The sequence below is a fragment of the Rhea pennata genome, chromosome 4 (assembly GCF_028389875.1).
Source record: "Rhea pennata isolate bPtePen1 chromosome 4, bPtePen1.pri, whole genome shotgun sequence".
NCBI classification, from domain to species: domain Eukaryota; kingdom Metazoa; phylum Chordata; class Aves; order Rheiformes; family Rheidae; genus Rhea; species Rhea pennata.
Window position 1 is genome coordinate 10,419,220 of NC_084666.1, and position 27,154 is coordinate 10,446,373.

The window sequence follows — 27,154 nt, forward strand, 5'->3', positions numbered from 1 at the left end:
TGTACAAAAGACAATGAGTGCCATTTGAGTGAATGTGTGTTTCTGTATGTATTCTGATTTTATTTTATTTTTTTCCAGTGGAATGAATCTAGAAATACTTAAAAGGATTTTAAAGCACAGAGATAATAATTATGGCATAAACTTGACTTTGTATGCTCCTGGTAAGACTCTTCACAAGCACTATTTCTTGTTTGTTAGGATCTTTATTTGCAGTATTCTTAACAGCAGAATTGCTGTACTGATGAATTTCATAGCAGTGTTGTGCTGCCAGATAATAGCAGAATTATTATCTGATCTCTATCAAACTTCTAAGGGAGGGGAAAAAAAAGTTCTGTGCACCTGTTATTTATTCTGAAATACTCTATTGTTTATATCTGAAGATTATCTTGAATCTCTATCTACTTATATATAGAATTCTGGACATTAGCTGAATCTTGTAGCAAACTGTATTGCTCCATTCTTCTCTTACCTACCCATCCACACATCATCTCCATACAGTTTCTGGGTATAGATCATGCAAGTAGACTCCTGTCAATTTTATAAGTAACTATATTTTATGTACTTTGCTGCTTTTACTAAAAGAGTTTCTTTTAGCTGTGAGGGTTCTCTCTTTTTTTTTTTTTTTTTTTTTTTTTTCTTGTAAACAAAACTGTTTACAACTTTGTGCTGTAGGAAGATACAGTTTTATAATGGGTTTAAAATCAGAAAGCATCTTACTATTTATTACCTGCCTCTCTCCTTATTATAATGTCTTATGTTACTGGGTTGACAGTGATCACTGCCACTTAGGGAAGGACAAAGTAGTGTGTTAGGTATCAAATTAATTATGTAAATAATCTTTCCTTATAACCTTAAAGTTAAACATTAACCTGCTTTTAATGATTGCTTGATGCAAATCTGGAGCTGATGTTGATGGTTTTAGTTAAGATTACCTGATATTCATTGGTAAAAGACTGTTTCCAGATGCTTGGAAGCTCGTTGGATTTCCAGTCTTCTGGGCTCAAATATGCCAGATATTTCTTCCCTTTTTCTCTTGTGAAATTTCAGGTAAAACTATTCAGCTGTGTATGAGAATAAATTTAGGGAACATCTTTCATTGATATTAGAAATATCTGTCAGTGTTCCATTAAGAGCCTCTTCTGTTTTAAAATTTTGAATTAGGGACTTCAGAAATACAATGCAATGTTCTTGAATTTGGAGACATGACTTTTGTTTTATGTTCTGCTCTGTATTCTGAGGATTGTCTCCACTGAGCATTTTTTTTTTCCTTCCAACTCTTCAGGGTACCAACCAGACCACATATGTATTATATGCACAGAACAACTGAATATCCCTCTGCCTCAGTAGCTTTCTGCTTGTGATCCACACACCCATTGGGAGAAACTTAAGCTACTTCTGAGATGCTTGCAAGATGCAGTTGATAGTAGAGCTTATTGTCAGGTTTTATCTCACAATATTGTCTCTAGTGCTTTAAAGGACTAGAATTTGAAAAATGTTGCGGGGAGGGGGAGGGGAGAGAGAGAGGGGGAGCAATTTTACAGCATGCTACAGGGCCTGAGCTGCTGATGTCTATCTGAAATTGCTCCTCTTGGCTACTGTACCATAGGGATGAGGAAAGAGGCTGTGAAGAAAATGGATGAGATGAAGAGAAAAGAGCAGTTGCTCATAAGAAGTTGTTGCTCCCTGAATTATTTTTACCTCTGCTTCTTTCAACAAGGACCTTGGACTATGCAAGAAAGTTGTTTTGCTTTTTAATGAAGCTTCATTTAGGTTCAGTCCTCAAGTTGTTCCTGATGTTCTGGACAATTTTTTTTTTTTTTTTTTTTTTTAAGCAACTACATGTTTGCAAGATTAGGACCTAAATTGTGTGGGTTTTTTTCCAGTAGGTTTAAACTGGCGTTTTTCCACTATAAGTTTGTCCCTTTTATCTCCATTTGAAGAATATGACCTAACTCCTTGTACAATTTAGTAACTTTATTACATAGCCAGGAAATAAATACATTAAATCTGTCCCTACCAGTGCAGATATCAAAGTATTGCAATACTGTCGATAAGAAAAGAAATATAACCACTTAATAATGTGGTAAATAGTAATTTACTAATGTAAATTCCCTAATGAATGAGAAAAGGCTAGAAGCTGAAGGAGGAACATAACTCTACTTAAATGGTACACGGAGATTAAAATGTTATGCTACTTGATCTAAGGCAAGTAATACTGTTTAAATATCTTTAGTAGTATTAGCATATTGGAGATGATCTTTGGAATTGGGGAAATGGGAGAAGGGAAAACACTTGAAAGCAAAATACTGTGGTGGGATAAATTTTAAAAACTGCTCTTGCTTTTTGGAGGATACATAACTGAGACAAAGAATGGAGAAGGCAGGGGGTCATGTAAACTGACTATATAGGCTTTTATCACAATTGCAGAATGGTTTAGGTTGGAAGGGTGCTGTGGGGATCATCTAGTCTGACCCCCCCTGCTCAAGCAGGGTCACCTAGAGCATGTTAGACCAGATCATGTCCAGGTGGTTTTGAATGTCTCCAGAGAAGGAGATTCCACAACCTCTCTAGCCAGTGTTCCTGTTATTTTCATGAAGCTGTAGAAAAAAGACAAAGTAAATTCTTGTCGTGTAGTGTGACTTCATTAAACCTTTCTGAATTCAGATCAAAGGTTCACGTCTTACAATACTTTAATAGCAGTGTGACAATCCCAACAGCCTGACTGCTTTGTTCTCCTGGTACAAGATAGGATAAAATTTATGGAATTCTGTGGAGTTAGTTGTATGAGATTGATTGTTATTGTCTGTGGTTTGTGTTTCCAAGCAATTATGTGTTTAAGTCTTAGCATTTGCTTGAGCATACCTCATGAATCTATATATTTAGCTCAAAACTCAAACTGTGAAACAACATAACTTACTTATTAGTTTACTTTTGAATGTTGTGACCAACAGAATTAAATCTAATGTCTCAGGGTGTTTTCTTTTTTCTATAAAAACAAACTTTTTGCAGAGATAGTGTTCATAATAATGATGGCATCATGTTTCTGGATTATAACAACATCAAAACAGCCCCTGTTAAGGAAAAAAAAATAAAATAAAAAAAAAGAATGAGTACTTAAGTAATTGCTGCACAATAGAAAAACTTGAAAACCTGTGGTATCTCAGTAACAAGGATATAGCTGTTGCCAAATTTTAACTTTTAATAAAAAAAAATGCTATGCCTTTTTTATTACTCTTAATAGATCTAAAGGCAAAAATCAATTTTTAGACTGCATTTCAATTATTTTTCAAAGAATATTGATGGGAGGTATTTCTTACCATCACTTAAAATCCAAAATACTGTTTACAAGATACTGAAAATAAGTCAACAGAAGTAGTATTATTTTACTATGGTTTACTATTTAGTATTATAATAATTTAACACTTGGGTTTATCACCTCTGTTTTAGTGTTGATTTCTAGAAAGTACTTCTCTAATACTCACAAATTGGAATTAGTTTAAAACTTTAATGAAGAACATCTTCAAGCTAAATTTATGTGCTTCTTTTTTGGTGTGTGTGTGCGTGTTTGTGTAGTTTCTTTGAATGATTTGTTTGTTGTTAATGATGTCTCTTCTGCTGTACGTCTCTTTAATTTTGTAATTGTCCATATGGTGTAACTTATTTTTTTGCACATAACACATAGATAATTTCTCACATGTTTTACATGTGTTGAGAGCACCAGAATTCTTTCCAAGTGTAACCATTTTGATGGCTAAATGTGATGTGTTGCTTCCAGTATTTCCAAACCACTGAATTGTTCTTGTATGAGCTGTTTTCCTGGATGTTCTAGCATTTGTTGCTCCTGAAATAAAAGAAAAACACTACTGCATGTCTAAATCACATGTATTATTGTCTTAATGTGATTTATTCACTATGTCTGTCATGGCAGCTGAGATAGATAATGGAAAATGGTGATTTTTAATTCACAATTTGTTGAAGTAGAAAATGTGTATTTTATGTTGCAAGTTTTTTGCCAAGTAAGACTGTCAGATCCAGGAGACAGTACTCTAGCTCTGTATTTGCTCAGTTGATACCTAAAATCTTGGTCTGATACCTAGTTTTTTTCATACATTTCAGTGTGAAAATAGAGAATTATGGTGATTGTCTATTTTTCATTAATTCATTTATTGTGCTAACACTATGAATGTGAATGCAAGACTGAGCAATAGTGGCTGTAGTTTCGCTTGTGATCAGTCTTATAGATAGTGAATTGTCCATAATCAAAGGAAAGCACCTGGACATCACTCTTTAGCTTGACATTAGTTGGACTTTTTTCTTGAATGCTTTTCAACAAGTATATCTCAGTTTTCAAAACTTTTTTGTGCAACAATTTTCACTCTTAATTTTGTAATTTACGAATTGAAGGCCTAAGCACTCAATTGCTATACAAAACGGCATCTATTTAAGTGACTTTAATGATAATATAACTCTGCTGTGGCATACTGTAAAATATACTTGCATATATCTACATGGGCCAGTCATCTCATGAAGTCTATTGGACTATTTCTCCTAGTGGTGCCAAGTACCTTCTTGTGTTTGTGGAACCACAGAAATGTAGGAATGCAGGGTCAAGAGTGACTTCAGGAGAAGCATTTGTACTGTGATAGAGCTACAAATATTCTTGATGTGCTCGTCTAACCTGTTCTTGAACACGCTTGTATTTCACAAGCCTGTGCTTGGGAAACTTCCACATTCATGACCTAAATGGTCTTCCTTTTACATAAAATAAACGCGTCTTCTGTTCTCCTTCTGGGAGCGGAGACAAACTTATCACTGTTCAGTAAAGTATATATAACATTTTATGTATTGGGTATTACTCCATTAAGTGTATGACTTTTGGGTTTTTTTGTGTTTTTTTTGTTTTTTATTCCTTCACGGTAATGACTGCCTTCCTGCTGTCTAACGCTGTCTGCTTGTTCATGCCCCTTGCCAGTTTTCTGTGCCTTTATTTCTGTTAGCCTATCTGTTTTGTGGGGCTGCTATTTGAATAGGACCAGTGACATGTGTCAGCCAATCTAAAGTGGGAGAACCTGTTAGTATCACACTTGCCAAAGAAAAAGCTCAATACAAGATATGCCTGGGTGCTTTTCTTCCAGTTATCCCAGCTCATGGGTGTAACAAACTCTCTTGGGTGCACCAAGACAGTCCAAGAAAACAAGAACAAAGAGTGGTGCTGCTTTAGGGGCATACATTGCCTTAGCATTTCTGCCAGTGGGTCAGCAACCCTTAGGGGACTGTACATATTTTGATCTAAAGTTTCAAAACAATTGTGCAAAGCCTGCCTTGATAGGGGACTTCTTCAGCCTTTATAAGGGCTTATGCTCCTTTTAATGTACTTAAACTCATTTCAAAGTGTGGAGTGGTACATGCAATTTGTGCATACTGAATGCAGCCTTCTGCTCTTTTTTTTTCAATATATCATTTGCCAAATAAAAAAAATCAGTGATCATCTATATGGTCTGGAGAAAACTCTGCAAGCTGTGTCGTAAGATAATAGGGAATCGTATCTTACTCTTACCTTAAAAGTTATGTCCACATTCAAATTGAGAACTTCTGTCATGCTTTTATAATGAAATTGGGGCTTTGTAATAATCTGAATTGCTTTCAGTACTATAGATGCCCAGCTGACTTCTGAGAGGTTTCTCAATGGTGTATGTCCTGTTATTAACATACTAATAGAACTACTAAACAGTGTTTATGGAATATTTGGCAACAATATCTCTTTCTCAGGGAGGCTGTTTATGGCTTTTCCAGTATTTACATAAATGATGGAATATGAGTTGTAGAGGGTAGGAAATTTGTGCACAGGGGCTAAAGTTCAATACTACTTTTTGTGATATCTGTCTCATGAGAGAACTGCTCTTTTAGATTTTTTCTCCCCCCTTTGTAGGCAGTTTCTCCTAACTTCAGAGCAGGAGAACCTGTCACTACTTAAGTGTTCCTGAATACTCTGAAGTAGAAAATGTCCTCAGGTAAAGCAAAGCAGGAAGCCTGAGAGGAGTGGTAGAAGTCGTAGGCTGACAGCGTTTAAGCGTTTTGTTCCTGTAACTGCTTTCTGGTCCCACGTCCACGGTGGGCACAGAGCCGCTTCACAGAGCCAGGAGGGCGGGGCGGAGCAGGCTCGCCGGAGGCGAAGCGGCGCAGCCGCTGAGTGCCCAGCGGCCGCGCCGTCCTTCGGCATCCTCGGGGCCGCGCACGGCTGCTGCGGGGCGGGTGCGGTACCTCAGCGCGGGGACGCCTCACCGCCCCTCCCCCCAGCAGCGGGCGCCGCGCTGGCCGCGGGGCGAGGCAACCGCCCAGCGCGCGGCCAGGGGGCGGGGTCGGCAAGGGGCGGGTGAGCGCCGTTGGTCCGCGCTACGGACCGGCACTTGCCAGAACCACAGTGCTGTGACCTTTGGGGGGGAGTGGGCGTTTCTGATTGGTCAGCGAGGTTGTCGCTCCCTGGCGCCCTGCCCCTCATCTCGCCCGCGTGCTTCTGTATATGTGTACGTACGTTAGGGGTGCGCACGTGACTGCAGGCTGGGCGACGGGGGCGATTGAGCATGCGCGCCGCGCGCGGCCGTGCCGGCGGTTGGAACCCGGCTGCGGAGCGGGCGGAGCGGCGAGGGAAGTGGGGGGGCGGGGCAGCGGCGCGGGGGATGACGGGACGGATTCAAGATGGCGGCGGGGTGGCTGAGGAGCGCTCGCGGCCCCCTCTGGCGCCTCCCTCATTCATTGCGGCCGTGACGGGCGGCTCGGCGCAGCCACCGGCGCGGCGTGAGGCGGCGGCGCCTCGGCTGGCTTGAGCGCGCCGGGCGAGCCGGGAGGAAGGCGGGGCAGAGTCGGGCCCGCGAGGAGGAAGGCGGGCGCCTGCGAGAGGGCCGGTGTCGCCGGCGCGGCGCGGCGCGGCGCGGGCGGAGCGGGTATGGCCACCATGGAGAAGCTGATCAAGGCCTTCGAGTCGCTGCGCTCCTTTCAGCAGCAGCAGGGGCCGGCCGCCATCCCCGAGGAGCCGCTGCAGAGACCGTGAGTGACCGGCCCCGGGCACTGGGAGGGCTACCCTCACTCGCAGGCTCCTGAAACGCTTCGGCGACATCCTTCCTTGTGGAAGGAGAAGTCTTATGTCCTCCCAACCCCCTTCTCCCGGGGAGCCCAGCCCGCCCTACCGGGCTGCTGCCGCTCGGGAACTGCTGACAGCCTGAGCGACAGCTGGTAGCCGCGCTCCCCCGGAGGAGTGCCCTGGGGGTGCTTCCCTCTCCTTGGCAGGAGGCTGTACCTGTGGACGTGTTTAGGAGTGCTCCCTGCTTTTTCTTTACGAAGTCTAGAGTTAGAGTAACTTTCTGGGTAAATGCGGTGGAATATACAGTTACATGGGCAACGAACAGCAGATATAACAATGGTATATCGCTTTAGTAGGCTGTTTCTAGAAAGCAGAATGTTATTTTCAGCTAACACGCTTCTGAAAAAATGACAAGTGAACATGATTTAAAGTCTAAGCTCTTTATTTATCAATTTTGGGGGACTTGATGTGGATGTCTGTTTCTGACAAACTTCATTTTAAATCTTGTCCTGTGACTGACTTGCTGTAGTGAGACCCAGGAAGAATTAATTTAAATGTCTATGATATCCTTTTGATTTCTTTAAACTTTAGGCACAAATGCATTGAAGAGGCATTTTTTTACATCCATGTGATGTTCTAGTCTCCAGTCCTAGTGCTTTGTTGGAGGACTGGGCAAGGAGCTGTTCAGTACCGGAGTGCTGCGTATTACATTATTTTTCTCTAAAAATAACTTCTATTGAACAGGTGAAAAGGCACTGAAATTTTTACTAGATAAATACATGAGTCACAGTATTGCTTTTGCTCCAGATATTAGTGAAGCAGGAGAAGCAGAAGGGCTGAGGAGCAGGTAACTTCTAAATTGGCAGTTTCAGAGTGTTTTGGCAGGTGATGATAAGCAGTAGAGCTGGGCTCTTAGCCACCTGCTCCCACAATACACTCTGGTATGTTTGCCAACTAAATTATCATGGTTCATACTGTTTGGAGAGTGTTTTCTCAAACAATCTCAATGCATTTTCTCACTTCGGGAGTATAATAGATGAAAAAGTTGGCTCATCTCTCCTTCATGAGCCAATTCTTTTCAGATGTCCTTGTGTTTTGCAGGGACTTACTGTGCTGTTATGTGGATTTTTTTTTTTTTTTTTTTTTTTGTTAGTACTTTGTGTGACACGGTGAATAGGTTAGCATCTAACTTCAGTCTTTCTTATATGGAATGGAAAAAATCTGTCTAAGAAGTTATTGATAAGATCACGTTCTTAAAAAAGAAAGGCCTGTTAATTATTTGTGATGCTAGCTGAGGGATGTAATGTTTCTGGTTTGAGGGTCTGAATTTAGGCCTGCTATACTCAAACTACTAAAAAGCAAGGCTTGTGATTGTTCTTCCTGACTTTGCTTTGTGTTTAAAAATACACTGTATGTTCTCAGAAAGCTGATAGTGTTGCATGCCTCCAGGAGCTTTACAAATTCAATAATAACAGCCTCACAAAAGGCTGCGACGGGATCTTATGGCAGTCTCTGCTGAAGAAGTTTCCCAAACTTCTTGTTAAATACCAGGTGACATACTATCATGCTTCTGTCTTTGTGGTGTTTTTTTTTTTTTTTTTTTTTTTTTTTTTTTTTTTTTTTGGTAATGGACTTGAAAGGAAAAATGTCAATGTATTTTCCTTGCTTTTTTGCGGGAGGGGTAGTCCTATTAATTGTGGTTGTGTACAAGTTGCTCTTAAATCTTTTGTCCTTGATGACAACTTTCTATCTGTTATCCATGTACTGTTATGGAGAGGGATGCCACTCTGCTAGTCAGTAACAAGGGAATGAATGAATTGGTGAATGTCCTGGGAAAAATGATAATAATTTGCTCTTTAATTGTTTCATTAAATGTCTATTTAACACTGTCTGTTGGATCAGAGTTGTCCTGTTACCTAAATTAGATGAGACTGGCTATCATTCCTTCAGTTGCAGAGTTACCTCATTATTACAGATTTTATTAGACAATATTATTATGTGGTAGAAGTAAGTGGATGGAAAGTGGTGTTTTTTTTTTCTTTTTTCTTTTTTTAAGTTCAAATGGTAAAATAGATTACAGTTAAAAAGATGCCTAGAAAGGCACGGGCTTGAAATCTTGTGTTTTCAAGTGCTTAAGAAGCCTCAATTAAAAAGATACAAACAACAACAGAACGCTGGAATGGGGTGCCCACAGAGAGGTTGTGGAGTCTCCTTGTCTGGAGATACTCAAAACTCACCTGGAGCTGATCCTGTGCAACATGTTCTAGGTGACGTTGCTTGCATAGGGAGGTTGGACTAGATGATCTCCAGAGGTCCCTTCCAACCTCAACCATCCTGTGGTTTTGTAAAAAGAGGGTGGAGATAGCTTGCAGTAATGTAAACTTGAGGACAATCTATTGTTAAATAGTGAGTGTTTCAATGAAAATCCATGTGAAAGAGATGCGGCTGGGGGGATGTATACCCTCTTTTGCAGCAGCTATGTTTATCTGCTGCCATGAAAGTAAGACTTACTGCTGATCTCTACTGTTTTTCTTATTTCCAGATAAGTTACTTTAAATTCTGATAACATAATGTTACCCCTACAAGATTAAAAAAAAAAAAAAAAATCCTTCCTATTAGAATAGGCCGAAACTACCCTTTAAAAATATTTAAATATTTCTGTTAAAAACTGAGCACTCTGTCTGGTTAGTGAGTGAGTCCTGCTAAGGGTTGTTTGCCTGATTATGTGAAATATTTTAAGACCACAGAGAGAAACTGAGAGTTTAGTAGGACACAATTTTTTGCATAAATATGTTGAAGTTTTTTTTTCCTTCCATTTTCTTCTTGTAAGATAAAGCTAGGATATTTGTTTTATCAAGATAACAAAAGTCTTTTATTATTAAAATATTAATTGAATTCAAGCTTTTTTCCAGGGAGGTAAGAGCTTCTTCTGTAGATTAAAACCTCTCACTATAGAAGAGTGTGGTACTCTTAGACCTTATCAACGCAAGTCAATTTCTGGCCTTCTCTCCATGAAAACAGGTTGAGTTTTGTCACCATATTACTTCTACATGCTTCTGCTGTGACACTTTATTTTCTCTCATATCTATTTCTTACTTCTTCCAGACCTTTAAATTTTGAGGGGAAGAGGATTGGCTTTTTGAATACAAAGCTCCCACTGACTTAAATTTTGATTAGTTTGATGTAAAAATTCAGAGTTTAATCAGTGAAACTGAAGAATAGGTGAACTGTTAGACCACATCTTATTTTCTGAACTCTATTCATTTTTACAACTTGTCAGTGAATGGAGCAGAATGACTTGCTAGTGTGTCTTCTGGAAGAGTATCCAACTTTGATTTAATTGTTCCAAAGGTAAAGAATTCACCTTTTCTCATGTTAAAATTGATCTAATAGTTAATTACTATGATTATTCTAAACTATGTTCTATTTCCCATTTGACTTTTTTTGACATTTGGTTCTAACCATTAGCTTTGCAGCAAAAGATTCTTCAAGCACCAAAGAACTTTTCAGTATTAGGTATTTTTCTGTACTTGAACAACTTTTTAAACTTTTTTTTTGATTGCAGCTGTTGTCATAGATGTATTTTATGGGTGCAGTGTATATTGTTATCAGTTTCCTGCTTCTTGTTACTCCCCTGCTTAACAGAGGACCAGGTGAACATAGATAATTCCCATTGAGTTTCTTGTCAGTGGCAATTCCTAGACAGTTCTTGGAGTTATTGTGTCTAGGATAAGGTTTTCTAGTCTATTTGACTGTTGAATGTACAAATACTCACTTTTTTTGCAGTGCCAGTTGTATTGGGGCTTTATTGTATTTCAGTTATTTTTTGACCAACTTGTATTTCTGTTCTTCACTCACAGACTCTTCTTTGGATTTTCCCATTACTTTACACAAGATTGATGTCAAGCTATTTGCCTTGACTCTTTTTCTTAATGCTGTGTCAGCATTAGAGCTTTTGCAGTCTCTTTAAACTCTGTTAATTCCAAGGGTTAGTAAAAATCAACACCAGTGAGTTAGAATGCTTACTAACATAGAACTTAAAGTTCTAGGACTTGGAGTGCATAATTCTTTAGGCTTGCTGGTTTTCTTATATTGCTTGTTTATCTTCTTGGCTAGAAACTGTAAAAGCAAGAAGATTAAACTCCTCTGCCTGTGAGATAAGGCTCTTCTGTAGCTACCTGCTACTTCTAATATCGTCTGCCTTCTGTTGTCCATGGAATTGGAATGAGTGGCTTGCTATTTCAATTCTCTTCTAAGAAATGTGTAATGGTGTTACTGTTGTTGTCCCTCCCCAGCTATTGTCATCAGCAGCTATTTGCCTGAGGACTTTGTAATACTACTAAATAGTTCTTAAAAAAAAAACAAAAAAAAACAAAAAAAACCATGAATTCTGTCTCAAGCTAGAAAATATTTTTCTGTTATCCTTCTCACTCTACCAGCAGAAAATCTGTGCATGCACATGATGCATATTAGGTGTTTGTCTTCAGCCTTTTCTTTCTTTCCTTCAAAAGGTGTTTTCTTGGAAGCTGATTTAGGCAATGGCAGATGAAAAGACTGAGTGCTGCCTGCTCAGTTCCATGCTTTTTCTTCTTCCCCTTCATTCATAGTGACTGGTTAGTTTTCACCTCTAATTTCTATTCTTTAAGTTTAAATGATAACCTGTGGACTACATGCATTTCTTCTTTTTCACATTAAAAACAAAAAATACACTCCAAATACAGAAAGCTTGAGTTACTCGTTTCAGACATAAATTCAGTATTAGATGAGCTGTTTATTTGCAGAAATCTTCATAAGAGATTGATCTGTACCACTGTGGGTAGTATTGCATACTACTGCTTGCCTTGTTCAGGGCTATACTGTATTTAAAGAACTTTATTCTAAAAGCAGTCTCATTCAGCAATTTTAGTGTGTTTTGTATCTGAAATAATGAGCTCATGGCAAGTTCAAATGTGCCTGGAATTGATAAACTGTATTCCTAGATTGAATATGTATTGAAAATGATGTTAGAAACAGGGGTGGGCAAGGCAAGGTTAAATTTTTTTAAAGCTTGAAGTGATCTATTGGTTTTTCTTAAGTATTATTGATGAGAACAGGCACCTAAGTTACAAAATCACTTGGATGTTTTAGAATATATTTACTGTTTTGTTAGAGGTGATCTGAAAGTGCTGCTAAAGGTTCTGTCGTGCTCTTTCAAGAGCTAAGAGAGAAAGTCGTTGTATATTTTTATCAAATTCAGGTTGGTTACTCATATTCTGCCAGTTGCTTATTTTTGGGTATGACTTTCTCATCTTCTGTCTTCAACAGCTTTTTGTTTGCTGATTGTTAAACTCTTGTTTAATGGTATTTAAGTGGCTTTCTAGTTGAGGAAACTTGACATTTAAATTTACCTACAGTACTTTACAGGTTATTTGAAGATGAAAGGTTATTTTAAATTACAATTAGAATTTTTGTCATATGTAAACCAGAAGAAATTACTTCTATTATTTTTTCCTTCTGTGTTTTGTGTGTGGGGGCGGAGGAGAAAGGAAAACGCAGTCCAAAGAAGAGATCCTCTTTGAGGAGGAACACTGAAGCTGATGTAAACAAAATGCTGTCCAATGTGTAATAGACAAATATTTTTATTCCAGACTATTATTTAAACTTTCTAAAGGGAAAATATTTCTGGAATGAGATTAGAGGATTCCTGGGAGAAAATCTGAAATGTTCATAGCAAATGCTTTTAAACCTTTGCCTTTCAATCTGCTGGAAGAAGGATGAGGAGGGTGCTTAAACTGTAAAAATTCTAACAGCTTCAACATAATGCTCTAGTAATATTAGTTTCTGAAATAAGTTGTTCCTTTTAAGTCCTCAAATTTTTTTCTTTAACAATATTTTGTGTTACCTTATTTTAAAGTAATTATTGATTAATTACTGTTGGTCCTCAATGTCATGTTAATTATGTTAATGTTACTGCTCAAGGCTGTTTTAATCTTTTTCCAACTTCTCATTTCAAAATGATTTTTTGCTTCTTTAGAATTGTAAGACAGAAATTAAAACTAAATGTTAAAAATGCAAATGATTTAATTTTCACTTGAGGAAAAAAAAGATTCTCTGTTGTCTTTGTTATGATACAAACACAGCAGAAGTACTTTTGGGTGTGTAGTTCAGCTCCAGTATTGTTACTGGTTAATTATTTAAAACATCTTCTTTCAAGTGATTCTGTGTCAAAGTTAAGAGTAGGTGACATTGTGTATAGTGGGAGGGGGGAAAACACTTAGCTGTGGTTGCTGTAAACCTATCTCACTTTCTTCAGCAGTTTTTTTTGGAAGGGCTGGGAGTGAAGAAGGAAAGAAATTTCACTTGGGTATAAAGACTTACAGAAGTTTACATTATGATAAAGTGAATGATAAAAAGTTTCATAGAATCAGTAAGGTTGGAAGGGACCTCTGGAGATCATCTAGTCCAACTGCCCTACTCAGCAGTGTCACCTAGAGCATGGTAGACAGGGTTGCATCTAGGCAGGCCTTGAAGATCCCCAGAGAAGGAGACTCCACAACCTCTCTGGGCAACCTGGTCCAGTGCTTCGTCACTCTCACAGGGAAGAAATTCCCCCTCACGGTCAGGTGGAAGTGCCTGTGCTTCAATTTCTGCCCGTTGCCTCTTGTCCTGTCGCATGGGTCAACTGAAAAGAGTTTGGCCCTGTTCCCTTGACACCCTCCCTTCAGGTACTTGTACACATTGATAAGATCCGCCCTCAGTCTTCTCTTCCCCAGGCTGAAGAGGCCCAGCTCTTGCAGCCGTTCCTCATAGGGCAGGTGCTCCAGCCCTCAGTCCATCTCTGCTGGACTCTCTCCAGTAGCTCCCTGTCTCTCTTGTACTGGGGAGCCCAGAACTGGACACAGTACTGGAGATGAGGCCTCCCCAGTGTTGAGTAGAGGGGCAGGATCACCTCCCTCGACCTGCTGGCATCACTCTTCCCAATGCACCCCAGAATACCATTGGCTTTCTTGGCCACAAGGGCACATTGCTGGCTTATGGTCAATTTGTCATCCACCAGCACTGCCAGGTCCTTCTCTGCAGAGCTGCTCTCTTCATGTTGTGCTCTGCAGTGGTTTTAGATTTACAGCCTTACTAGAGGAAGAATTTTTTTTTTTCTTTTTTAACCCTTTTAAATTTTATTAGCTGTTACACTGTTAATTGAATCCGAGTGTTAGACTACTTTTGAGTGGTCATGTAGTTTTTCTTTCTAACAGCTTGAGTAGTAGTTGACATCTCTTGGAATAGATTAAAAATCCTGGATTAAAAATCCTATATTCTGTTACCAATGGAAATGTGATGTCTAAAAGCAGTATTATGCAAACTTCATTGCAAGTTTGCTAGCCTGTTAGCATTTTATTAAATCTTTGAAGCATTAGGCTATTCATTATGTTCATTTTCATGGAACATTTGATAACAACCAGCAAGGGCTTGAACATGCTGGTTCACGCAGATTGAGAGTGCATCTTGAGAAAGAGCATAGCCATGATTTGAGGCCATTGTAAACTGAATTTCTCTTTTTGATCTGCTTATTCCTAAGGCCATGAATGAGACCTGTGGTTTGTTTGACAGCTGACTTTTATATTGGATTTATTTTTTCTGTGTACCTGATTTCTTTCAAAAATGCGTTCTTTTCCATAAAGCTTCTTTCTCTTTCTGGGCCTTATCTGTTAATCAAAAGGATCATCTCAAGTTGGGAGGTAGGAGAGTTGAGTGCTGTTTTCCTCACTGTTGTCACACTGTTCTCCATTATCAATTTGAATTTTTTTATTCTTGATATTTTTTCCTGATGGTGTGCATGGAACTATCCTAACTTGAGGTGCTGGGGCTGGGGTGGGAGGTATTTGGTTGGTAGGCCATATGTTGTTATCCTATGGAGCGTCAGTGATCTGGGCTTGCAGCATTTTATTATCGTTCTTTAGCTAATGGGTTAATAAAATGTGTCTTGTGATGTGTCATTTGTGTTGGATCAGACTGAAGAATGATTCCCAAACCTCTGTGGTTGTGTTCCCCACCTCATTGGGCTCCTGAGTCCAGATCTTTGTGAGGCATGCAGCACTTCGTTTGGTCATGACCACATAGTTAAGAAACTGCTTTCCTGGAACTTTGATTGCTCTCAACCCATTGCTGCTTTGCGGTATGTTGTTTAATGGCATGGAACTACCACTGTCTCAGTAGCCTTGAGGGGAGAACCTCTGTGTCAGCTACCGTAAGGGGCTCCTTAAAGGACTCCTTAAAGGACTGTTTTATGCGGATGGGCCTTTGAGGAAAGGGCTTTGTGGTTAATAGGGTTACGTTACACCATTAGACCCTTCCATTCGGTCATACCTTTTGCATATCTGAGGGTGAGAAGTACATGTTTTATCCTTTACATTCTGGCAAAAATGATGTCCTTTCTTCCAGTAGTTTAGACTAGGATTAGAATTTTGGATGCTGCTATGGGTATTATTCTGGAGAAGATTTTGCCTCTTGTGAGGAATATGCTATACGCGTTGCCTCCCCTGAGTTCTCAGGTTTTTCATTTTCAGCATTGTAGAGACCTACTTGGGAATATTTTGTCACCACCTTGATGGACAGCTGTATCAGAATAGGATTATAAGAAGATGCCCTTAAAATAAAGTGGGAAAGGGTGCTTCATTTCATCTACAGTGTCCCGTACAGTTACAAGAATGCAAGGGAAGAGAGAGAGATTCAGTGTGATCTGGCAGATCTACTAATGTCAGGAAAAAATGGGTAAGGTGCTGGTCGCAAATTCTGGATGACTTGTCCAGTTAGAGTTGGAGAGATTCTGGAGATGTCCTTATTAAATTTGTAACTTAAATGGCATCATGAATGTCTCGGTTTACGTTCTTGTGGACAAGAACGTTCTTCTTACGTTCTTAAATGCTTATGATAGTATGTTGTTTAGTTTGTATTGTGTTGCTGATGATAAACTAATAATCCTGTGACAGTGGTCATCTTAACTTGGTTGGCATTAATGAAAAGTACCTGCAAGTCAAAGTGTTAGACTTCAGAAGTTTAGGTAACTCTTACCTTGCTCTTATGTCAAACCTTGAACTGAAAACTCTTCAGGGACTGCTGAGTTCTGGAGCAGCAATCCTAAACTGTCTTGTGGAGCATCTTGGAGATCTCTCTGGTCATATTGTACTGCAAAGAGCATTACAGTGCTGTTTGAATATAAAAACAGCCGTGTTATGTTAATAGCTGTAATTGTCCCATCTGTAATTTTAGTATTCATTTTCTTGAGGGGAAAGAAGCCAGAGTCTAAGTCATTCTGTCAATCCAGCATGCACGTGTGCTTGAAGAAGAGCAGTTTTGCACTTTTTTCCAACAGCTGCTTCACTGCTCTTTTCACTCTCACTTATTTGCTCTCTCCCTGGAGTTAAGAGTTCAAGGTTCTGACATTAGTGAAGCAAGTAGTTACCTGCCTGGTGTACTATTAAATCATCTTGGAACAGTAAAAATGCTTAAAATCATCTTTGCAATCATTCTTTGACCGTTGTGAATTCTATTCTCTTCCCTTTTAACCTTGTTTGCTGCAAGTTGGCTAAGCTTGATCTTGCCTGGACTATGCAAGTGTTACCTTATGAACATTACTCTTGACATGCATAGACTGTGGTACAGCTTTATGGTACAAAACCATTTTGGAGAATGCAGCGTATGGTAGGATTACCTCAACATCCTTTCCAATCAGTCGTTCTCTTAAAAAAAAAAAAAAAAAAAAAAAAAAATCTAATGTGACACTACATGTGAGAAAGGTCTTTTAAAAGTGTTTTTTCTGAGTTTTCAATGCTTGTTCTCATTGCTTCCTTTCTCCAGCCTTTTTATCAGTGTCTTTATTTCAGCTTCTCTCTGTTTGACTTTTTCCTCCCTTTCTTTCTAGTCCTCTTCTTTCTTCAGTTTTCTATTTCCCAAATATTTTCCCAGTTATGGAATTAGTATGACATTTTTTGTTAAATGGTTCATTCTTTTTATAAGTTTGTACCCTTCTCTTTGCTTGAGTGCCTGTTTGCCCTTATGTGCATGCTCTCAGCAGTTCTAGTGTATGAGATCCTAGGGTCTAGGGAAACAGTTGTTTATATGATAGCTGATGCACCTTTTTCTTGTATAATCATTAGACTCTGGCAAGTGTATTTAAATAGTTACCACTCACTTTTGAAATCTTAGCTCAGATAATACTGTGTTCTTCTTTTAGAAAGAAAGAACTTTCAACTACCAAGAAAGATCGAGTGAATCACTGCCTGACAATATGTGAAAACATAGTTGCTCAGTCGTTGAGGTAAGGCAATGTTTGTCTGTAACTTATTGTGTTAATACAAATAACTATTCTACAGTGTTAGCTGTTTGGAAGCTTTTTGATAATTGCTGATTTTTCAAAGTGTGTGTGTGTGTTTGTTTTCTAATCAACCCAAAGTCTAAGAAGTAATTAAGCATTGGAAGAGTAGACATTGCCTTTCTACCTCAGTGGAAGTGAGATACAGAGGTCAAATAGCTGCGAGGTTATGTAAGGAAGTTGGAGAGGACAAATGATGTAGATCTCCCCGTTCCTGATGCAGTGCCTTATCCATTAGACCTCTACTCCTCTCTTATAATTTTGTATAGAGTATATGTGATTGGATTATGTACCCACCTTCCCCACAAATAACACTGTTGGATTTATGTAGTGTACACACTAATACTCTAATGCTTGTTTCTTTAGAAATTCTCCAGAATTTCAGAAACTACTGGGGATTGCTATGGAACTCTTTCTCATCTGCAGTGAGGATGCAGAGTCTGATGTCCGTATGGTTGCTGATGAATGCCTTAATAAAGTTATTAAAGTAAGAACTTTATATATGGTGTTACCAGGCTTGACCTCTTCTGAATGCAGTGTCCTGTACGAAGTCAAACTGATGTTCTTTTTATTGCTTTTCTTCATTCTTGATAATTTGTCTTAATGTGTTTGAGAGGTCAAATAAGCCTGTTTGGGGAATTTTGTATCTCCTCTAAGAAGAGGTTTTTGTATGCAGAGAAGGTATCTAATTTAATCTGATCACAGTTTTAACTTCTCTTCTGTACTTTGATGTTCTAATTTATCTTTCTTCAGTCATTTATTAACTTTGTAGAGAAGCATTGCTAATTATGTAGTGTTATCTTATAATGACAGGGAGTGAGGAAGTGGGAATATTTTTTGCTTTTTTGTTTTGCTCTATTGCCCTACTTTTTTATTCATTCTGATTTAAATATTTTTCCACCTTACAGGAGTTTAGCATTCTATGAAATGTGTACACCACTACATAACTGTTGATTTGTTTTTCAGGATGCTTTGAAACAGACTTAAAGAATGGTAACTTACTTCAGTTTTCCTCCATTCCACCAAACGCTTCTGTAGGCTTGATGTGAAGTTAACCAATTAGGTTACCTAAAACTTCAGTTACCTAAAATCAGAAAGTTAGTTAGTCCACTAATCTGTTTAATGATTATTGCTGCTTTCTGGCACATTGCTATGTAAGCTGAGGAACTGTACTTTATCAAGATCTGAGCAAAGTTAGTTTTTGTTTTAAAGATTAAGAGGATTCTAAATGGCAGCCTTTCTTTCAGCCACTGTTTAGTCACAGCTATGAAATTGTGGTTGTGATATTCCAACCCCATGTGTATATTAGTCATTGACCGTAATCTAAGCTGGTTTTACTTTGTATTTTGTTTCTGTGTTTTATGCTGTGTGGAAGCAACTTAATTTTTAATCACAACGTTGTCTGGTGTCTAAATGCTGAAACAAAGATATACAGTTTTATTTTTGATCATACAAGTAACATTTTTGTGACGTGGAACAGAAGGGTCAGACCCCTAAACTTGCATATAAGTCTGTATTCTTTTTTTTAATACCTCAGATATTTTAGAGGGGAAATAGTATTATTGAACTAATTCTATTGCTAGAAAGATGCTTTATATTTCTCTCCTTAGATATAAGAATATAGAAATAAACTTTAGCTGTGTAACTGTGTGTCCATCTGGTGATTATGCTGGCTAGTAGAATTAAAGCACCAACACTTTTGTATGAATAAGGCTATAAACCAAAGCAAAAAGATAAATTTAGATAAACCTCTGTACGTCATCCTTAAGCATCATTATTCCTGCCTGTCAGAACTTCATAGACAGCATAATAGGCTCAAAGTGTAAATAGCTGATTGTTTTTTGTTTTTGTTTTTTTAATAAAGATATCAAGTTGGGTGTCATCAGATGTTTGTAGGTGAGGTGTTATGTCAAATTGCTTCTGAAGCTGATCTACAAACTTGTAGTGCTAATAATGTTGAGGAGAATGTTAACACCAATGGTAGTACAATTAGTCTTGTTTTTTCTGGCTGGGGTGAATTTTTAGATTCTAGCCTGATAAAAACAATATAGGTTTACTTTTGTTAAAAGAGTTGCCATGGTTGTGTGTGACGTAAAGAGGAATTACCCTTGAAGACAAGTTGTAGTTGATGCTTTTTGGGGTTGCTTGGTATCCTTACCTACAGCACCAGTGAACTTCCCATATAAATTAGGTTTGAGTAAGGTAAGTGGGATTAATCCCCATCTAGCACAGTCTAGGTGTACCTACAATTAATAGTTGTGGTGTGTATGATAGTGTAAGGTTGTAGGCAAGGTAAGATTTTTTTTTTTTTTTTTTTTTTTTTCCCTGGGCAAGGTAGTATCATTTTATTAAACTGCCTGGTAAAATGATGTGGAGGAAATGAAGTTCTTAAACACGCAGGTTTAGGATAGGGGAGTCATCCTCTGGAGGAGCCCAAGTTACTTCAGTGACTGCGCTTAAGCGGTTTTGGGCTCTACATCAGCATATACTGCATAAGATTTTGTTGTCATGGGTAGTCCTATCAAGATGTGAACTTAATGGTTGATGTTCAAAAAGCAGATAGAAAATAGAAGCTTCTAGGCAAGGAGTAAAGAATGAAATACAAAATGATGTAATGCTACTGTATAAATCCGTAGTGCATGAACTTGCACATTGTATGAAGTTCTTATTCCACCTGGGGGAGTGATGGTGGAAGTATTTTATAAATAGTATGTGCTATGTAGGGAAAAAATTTGAAAAGTAAGGTTAGTCGTAGGTATAGAAAATACTTTGTCGGAAAAGATGAGATTACGTATATATAGCATGACCATTTTCATTTTTTCTCTCCTCCTTATGAAAGATGGAGGGAGAATGATTCAGTTGAAATGAACAGAAAATTATTTCTTCATTTTATTTCACTTTCATTTCATGTACCCTAATTCTTAACCAGGCTACACCTTTTTCAGAAGCTGATAAAGGTAATGGTGCAAATACAGCCTCAGTTTCTTAAATACCTGAACAATAGGCCTGCTAGAAGCTGGGGATATATAGTAGGGAATAACTCTAATTTACTGTTAGTGCATAGTATCATTATGATTTGTTTGAGTCTCTGATCCTTGCCAGAAAGCATGTTAAGCTGGCTGTAGCTCTAGTCCGATCTCATATGGCTGTTCCTAGGCAGGTTGAATGGATGCTGTAATCACTGTTACCTGAGAATATCTAATAGGGTTTGTGAAATTGTATGCTTTTTTGTTTTTGTGCAGAAGATAAAAGGCGTCCCGTCTTAATATTCACCTTGTCTTGTATCTAACGCTTTCCTCCTTATGTCATATATAAGGACACATATTATGACAGTTACATAGTTCCATACTTTTCTAAAGCTGTTTTGCTGCAAGTGTAACATTGTTACTTTAGAGTGCCCCTGTTCTGATGCAGTATATTCTCAATGCATTTTATTGCAGGCTTTGATGGATTCAAATCTTCCTAGGTTACAATTAGAACTGTATAAAGAGATTAAAAAGGTGAGTTTAGTTTTTTTTCACATACTTTTGAATACGTCAATTAAGAAGTTTTTTAGTATATTCAAATATAGCATTAGTATAAATAAATAGTGTGTGTTTTTAATGTAAAGGTCAAATCTTCACTTTGGAAAGATCTGTGACTGTTGAACATATTATTCTACTCAATTCCTCACTGTTGACCCTCTTGTTAGATTTTAGCACCCCTGAAAGCTTATCTGGCTGAAAATGTATGGACATTTGCTGTGAATAGCACCCCCCCCCCCCCTCCGGAAGAAATCTTGGAGAACGGAGTTATATAGCTCTTACTGCTCACTCACACTGTCTTTGACAGCAGTCTGTCTCTGACAGCAATCCCTATTGCCTTGTCCATTTTACCCGTTGTGAACAAATGCAGGGGTGTGCTTGGTTGTTCAGGTGCCATGTGCTTCTTGAATAGCTGCTGTTAGACTCATAGGATAGGTGAAAGAGAGAGGTATTGGGTATAACAAACACACAGAAGACCCAGATGTAACGGCATTTGACTTTTAAATCACTTTGGGAGCCATGCCAGAATCTGTTGTATGACTCTAAACTTGAAAAACGCACACTTTGTATTTTGGATGCAATTTTTTTTATTACTTACTGTCCTTGTAAGGCCACGAACCTTTTATATACAAGCTAAAAAGAACTGAAAAAATACAGTTTAACACCTCCATCCTGTCCTCAGAGATACTTGATTTGAGTAGTATTTTGGTTAGGTTCAAACTAAATTTAATATGTAGTTTTCACAGAGAGGGAGGTTAGAACAATCGTGTTTTTGATTTGAGCCAGAATTTGTTTAGACCTAATATTGGAGGATATATTACAGCTCCTTACTATTGTTGAAAATGTAGAAAACTGGAAATTATGGTAAGTTGTCAATAGAGACAAATTGCTATTAAACTTCAGAATGCAAGCCATTATAAAGTGATATAGATAACTGCATGGAATCTTTTGGTGCTCTTAGGAACTGAAGATTATTTACATATCTGCATTGCTATTAGTTTGTGCTGTATTTACATCTGTGCAAATGTTCCTGTAACTTTTCATATGCTCTTGTATCATCAGTCTTTTTTTTAACTGGATACCACTTTCTCTGTAGTATTTTAAGCTGATTTCAGCAGAGTGGGGAGGCAACTAGAAAAATGAAGGCAGTGTGGCTTACAGACACTTTACACTTTTATCTGTTTAAATATATACGCATACACACACACTTTAAACAGTTATAGATTATTTTTTAGAGTAAAAAATATTTGCTTTCTGAAATTTAACAGTTATATAATTTGTCTAGAATGGTGCTTCCCGAAGTCTACGTGCTGCACTGTGGAGATTTGCTGAGCTTGCCCATCTAGTTCGGCCGCAAAAGTGCAGGTAAACTCACCGCGGTGATGAATGGCCCTGGATACGTTTATCAAAATCTAGGTGTTAACAAAATATTATTGTTAAGCTTTGCATAACCCTCCCAAAAGTCTTACTCGTATCTTACTGTCTTCTCTGAAGTAGTTTTATTGGATTAGTTTTCTGTAGCAGAAGTTTAGTTGTGCTGTACTTTACTTTGGGGGGACGGGCAAAAAGAGCATGTGAAGACAAAGAAAAACACGTTTAGAAAATTACAAGCATTTAATTTCTTCTGTCTTAATATTCTAAACACAGTTTGCAGAAATTTTCTTGTTTTTCCACATGTATGTGTAATTATTGTGTGTATATTATATTTTGTAGTAATACTATGGAATATGAGCATGAATTAATAACAGCATATGTGGTTTGGACAAATGAAATTGTTCTGATCTCTAATTTTTTTCCGTTACCATGCATAGGCCCTACTTAGTGAACCTATTGCCCTGTCTAACACGAATAAGTAGGAGGCCTGAAGAATCTGTACAGGAGACACTGGCTGCAGCGATACCAAAAATCATGGCTGCATTTGGCAACTTTGCAAATGACAATGAGATTAAGGTATCTTTCTGTAACATATTAATACTCCCTGTTATGTATCAAGGCACAGTAGGCTATCAGTACCATCAGTCAGTTGTTAAAGAAAGCAGTGTTATAGCTGCACATGTGAATTAAGACAAAAGTTGCTCTTGCTTGGTGTACGTTACTTAATATCTTGAATGGATACTTTTCTTCTATAAAGTAAATGTCTTTGTTTTCAGGTTTTATTGAAGGCTTTCATAGCTAATCTTAAATCCAGTTCCCCAACTATCCGTCGAACGGCGGCAGGATCAGCAGTAAGCATCTGCCAACATTCACGAAGAATGCAGTATTTTTATGCCTGGTTATTGAATGTACTTTTAGGTAAGATTCAGGGGAAATGTTTAAATTTACTCAAGATGGAAGCAGTAAAATCATTGTTCAGCTAAGACTTTTCATATGTGAGAGGTTTTCAGACAAGGCAAAAGTACTGACAACAGGTTAAATACTTCTAATGCTTTCTGTCTTATTTGCTAAGTTAGCTGAATATAAGATACTAAAGGTATTTGTATCTCTGCTGAAATACTGATTCATAGTGTTTTAAAGAAACAGCCAAAGCTAAGGAAGCAAGTAGTATGTTGGAAGATAAGGAACTGTAGGGACTCAGGAAGAAGTTAGTCAGGAGTCTTGAAGACTGCGTTATTGAGGTGGAAGATATGAGTTCCATTCTCAATGTCTGTCATTAGCATATACTCTGTAACCTTCTTTAGAAAGTGCCCCATAAAAATCTTGTTGAAAACCTAGCTCTGACATCAAAAATGGAATATCTTGATTTAAAAGCACATGACTCTGAGTGAGGTAATTGTTTTCATATTCTTCTAGCTGGGAAGTTTGCACAGTCTTTGGGGATTTGTAGAACTGATGATGAGAGACTTGCACTAATTTCAGTGGGAACTTTTGCCTCAGTTGTGGCACTGATAAGAGATTCTTTCATATATAGACTATATTAGAAAATGAGAGGTAAGGAGGACAGAGGTAGATGCATAAAGCGTATTTCTTTTCAGAATGAGTAAAAAAATACAGCTTTCATGTAGTGATTTTTCCATGTTCTGTGTGACTTGAAAATGGTGTACTTCTGCTCACTCCTCCTTTCTCTGTGCACATACATCACTCTTTTCTGTTTCAGAGATAATAGTTTAAATCCAGTGGTACTGGATTCAGACAGTAGCAGTAACAGGAGCTTCATGAATTGATTCTAATTTTTCAGTTAGAATGTTGTGATTTGTTACTTAACTTATTGTTCTTAATGTATTTTGGGTTTTATTCCTTGTGATTAGCAGGCAGGTATATTGGCAAGGTTTCCAATATTTCAGAGAGGAGACGAGAGTATCAGTGTCATTCACAGTAGTGGCAGGTAGGAGGAGGAGAAAGTATGTGTGTAGCCTCAATTAACTTCCTAAGTGGAGAGAGGAGGGGGAGAATCTGGAGCAAGGAAGTCTAGATCCCTTGGTGAAATAGCAGGGATTATGCAAGGTAAATTTCTTGTGTTTTTATTGGGCAAAGAGTAGTAGGGAACAGAGGAGACAGGGCAGGGTGTTTTGACCACTCTCACATTTAGATCTTTGTTGTGAATATTAGATAAAATACTTGAAAGTATGTCTACATTCAAAGTATGCTCTAGTTAACGGCTATTTTTTTAAGAAGCTGTTAGGGGAACTACATCAAATACTACTTGTGTTGAAACTGGCTGTTACCAGTAAGTGGTTTGACTTTTTTCCCTGTACCACTAGGCTTGTTGGTTCCCGTAGATGATGATCATCCTACTCTTTTAATTCTTGGTGTATTGCTTACACTAAGATACCTCATACCTTTATTGCAACAACAAGTAAAGGATACCAGCCTGAAAGGCAGCTTTGGTGTAACAAGAAAAGAGACGGAGATTTCACCATCGCCAGAACAGCTTATACAGGTGAAAAATGAACAGTAATGTTAATCTGAATAGTACTGTTTGGGGTGGGGGAGGAGAATTCTTGCATATGGTGTGATACAGCATTAGTTTGGTGCTGGATATGCTGAATTCTTTTCTTAAATTTCTCTTCATTCTGTTATTTGACCTTTTGTCCATTGATTGGAATTCTTGATAAGTATTTTTAATAATCAGAAATACGATGAAAAGCGGTAGGTACTAGGTTTTTCCAGAGGAGCTAAAGAACTGTGTAAACCTTACTACTGTTCTTTGATCTTATTCTCCTTTTACAAAAATAAAAAGAATAATGAAGAGATTCTATCCAAAAAGGAGTTAAGTGACATTTTTCTTGTGGGAAAGGATGATACAGGTAAAGCGTGTCAGTCACATGTAATGCACTGCTGAAATTTAATGTGGTATATGAGTGTATCTTGTATATCTTGTGTTTTCAGAGACACTTAAACTAGCACTTGATTGGGTTTTTTTAGGTTTATGAATTGACTCTGCATTACACTCAACATCAGGACCACAATGTTGTGACTGGAGCTTTAGAATTATTACAGCAGCTCTTTCGAACGCCACCACCTGAACTTCTGCACGCCCTGACTGCCTCTGGGGGCATTGCACAGGTCAGTGTATCCAAAGATGAATCTACCAGCAGGAACCGCAGTGGGAGCATAGTGGAACTTATAGGTAAGCTATATTTTTGATCATTTTAGTTTAAGGGAGATGAGTATACCTCACAGCGTCTGTTTCTTAAGCTAGTCAAAAGTATAAAGAATAAAATCAAATGTTTAAAATTGTGAATGAAAGCTTTTTTTTTTTTCCAGGTATAGTAAAAGACTTTCTTCTTTGCTTTGAATGGATTTGTGTATATTGTGTAATGTCAAACTCCAGTGTATTTATTGCAATTTGTGTTTTGTACTAGTGGTTTTTTCATTATACAGAGTAAGTTAACTTTGACTGACTTTTTCACAAAATTAATGTTCTTATCAGATATCTGGCAACTCTCAGTTGATTTATAGAAAGCTGATCTAATTGGAATTTATGTTAGCTGAGAACTCCTTGCTGAATATCAAAACCAGCATGAAATTAAAACACTACTGTTAAGTTTATTCTTAACTTCTAAAATCAGCTTTCAGTGTTCCTGTTTGAGAAGTGCATGCTCTTAAAAAAATATTGTCTCTTAACTGCTAGCTAATAATTTCAAAAGGATCTCTGGTTGGATTGCTGTAAGAACTGCTGTAATCAACTAACGGATCATTCTAACATTGCTGCTATTAGAAGGTAATTCATTAGCCAGGAGCAATCATAGCAGTGAAATATAGAGAATTTTTTTTTTAAAAAAAAAAAACAAATTTTGTCGTGAGCTGCATGGAATAATAGTCACTTGACAGCAGCCTCTTGAGAGTTATGATCCAAAAAGATGTGAACCTCAAAAGGAACAGGTTTGCTGTTTCTTCCTGGCTTTTAGTTTTCTTTTTTAATCACATTTGTGGCTATTAGAATTCCTTCATGATTTCAGCAGCTCTAGCCTTGCCCTGATGTGTTACTTTCTGTGATTTGCAGCTGGAGGGGGGTCTTCATGCAGCCCTGTTCTTGCGAGAAAGCATAAAGGTGATTATTTTCAATAACAAAATTTTTAATTGCATTCCTTTCTGATTTCGCCCACACACTTCATTGTCTTGCTGAACTCTGGTCTTCATTCACAAATGCCTTCTTGTTATCAGCTGAGCGTAATCAATATAAATCTTATCAGAAATTATTGCAGATTTCTTTTCTTGCAACCAAGATACACTGAAACTATTCAAAACAGTATCGTGTTTTTTTCTGTAGTTCACTGGCAAAATTATGCTGATGGATATTGATCCAATTTTCATTTTAAAACAGCACATCTAAAAGTAATCTCTCTGAACAGGACATTCTTCCTTTTGGTTATATTTATCCTTGAATGTAACTCACAAAGCAGTTAACCTTCCTGGTTTTGTTAGGCCTGTTTTTTTTTCCTCTTCTTTCACTAATGCACGTGTATGTTTGCATGTTTTGATATGATGTTTTTTAGTTTATTTTTCTTTCCTGTCCTTGATGACTAACAGTACTCATTTTGTGTCTTAAAGTATGTATTCTGATTTCTTCAGTAGGTGATATGTGAGTAAGATTTAAAAAACATAACTTACTGTGAAGTATCCCTTTCCCAGTTTGTGCATGAAAGAACATCATGTCTAGTTATACATTTAAACTTCGCTTAAAAAAAAATCACTAGTGGAGTTGCTCAAGATATGACAGTATAACAGATCATTTACATGTTTTAGGTTGATGAAATCTTGCCA

General features: G+C 37.8%; 1 protein-coding gene across 3 annotated transcripts in view; it reads left to right on the forward strand.

The window, feature by feature from the left end:
- The first annotated feature begins 6,773 nt into the window (after positions 1 to 6,773).
- Positions 6,774 to 27,154, forward strand: part of HTT (huntingtin) — a 92,907-nt gene continuing 72,526 nt past the window's right edge. The window contains exons 1-10 of one of the 3 annotated variants that reach the window (XM_062575273.1): positions 6,774 to 7,044; positions 17,289 to 17,372; positions 17,793 to 17,913; positions 20,867 to 20,926; positions 22,236 to 22,315; positions 22,762 to 22,900; positions 23,101 to 23,242; positions 24,649 to 24,827; positions 25,313 to 25,517; positions 26,394 to 26,441. In XM_062575273.1, the coding sequence (XP_062431257.1) occupies positions 6,944 to 7,044; positions 17,289 to 17,372; positions 17,793 to 17,913; positions 20,867 to 20,926; positions 22,236 to 22,315; positions 22,762 to 22,900; positions 23,101 to 23,242; positions 24,649 to 24,827; positions 25,313 to 25,517; positions 26,394 to 26,441 (1,159 nt within the window). In that variant the 5' untranslated portion in view covers positions 6,774 to 6,943. Of the gene's footprint in view, positions 7,045 to 8,574; positions 8,630 to 17,288; positions 17,373 to 17,792; positions 17,914 to 20,866; positions 20,927 to 22,235; positions 22,316 to 22,761; positions 22,901 to 23,100; positions 23,243 to 24,648; positions 24,828 to 25,312; positions 25,518 to 26,393; positions 26,442 to 27,154 lie in introns of those variants that run through there. The other 2 variants (XM_062575276.1, XM_062575275.1) reach the window with 2 other exon arrangements.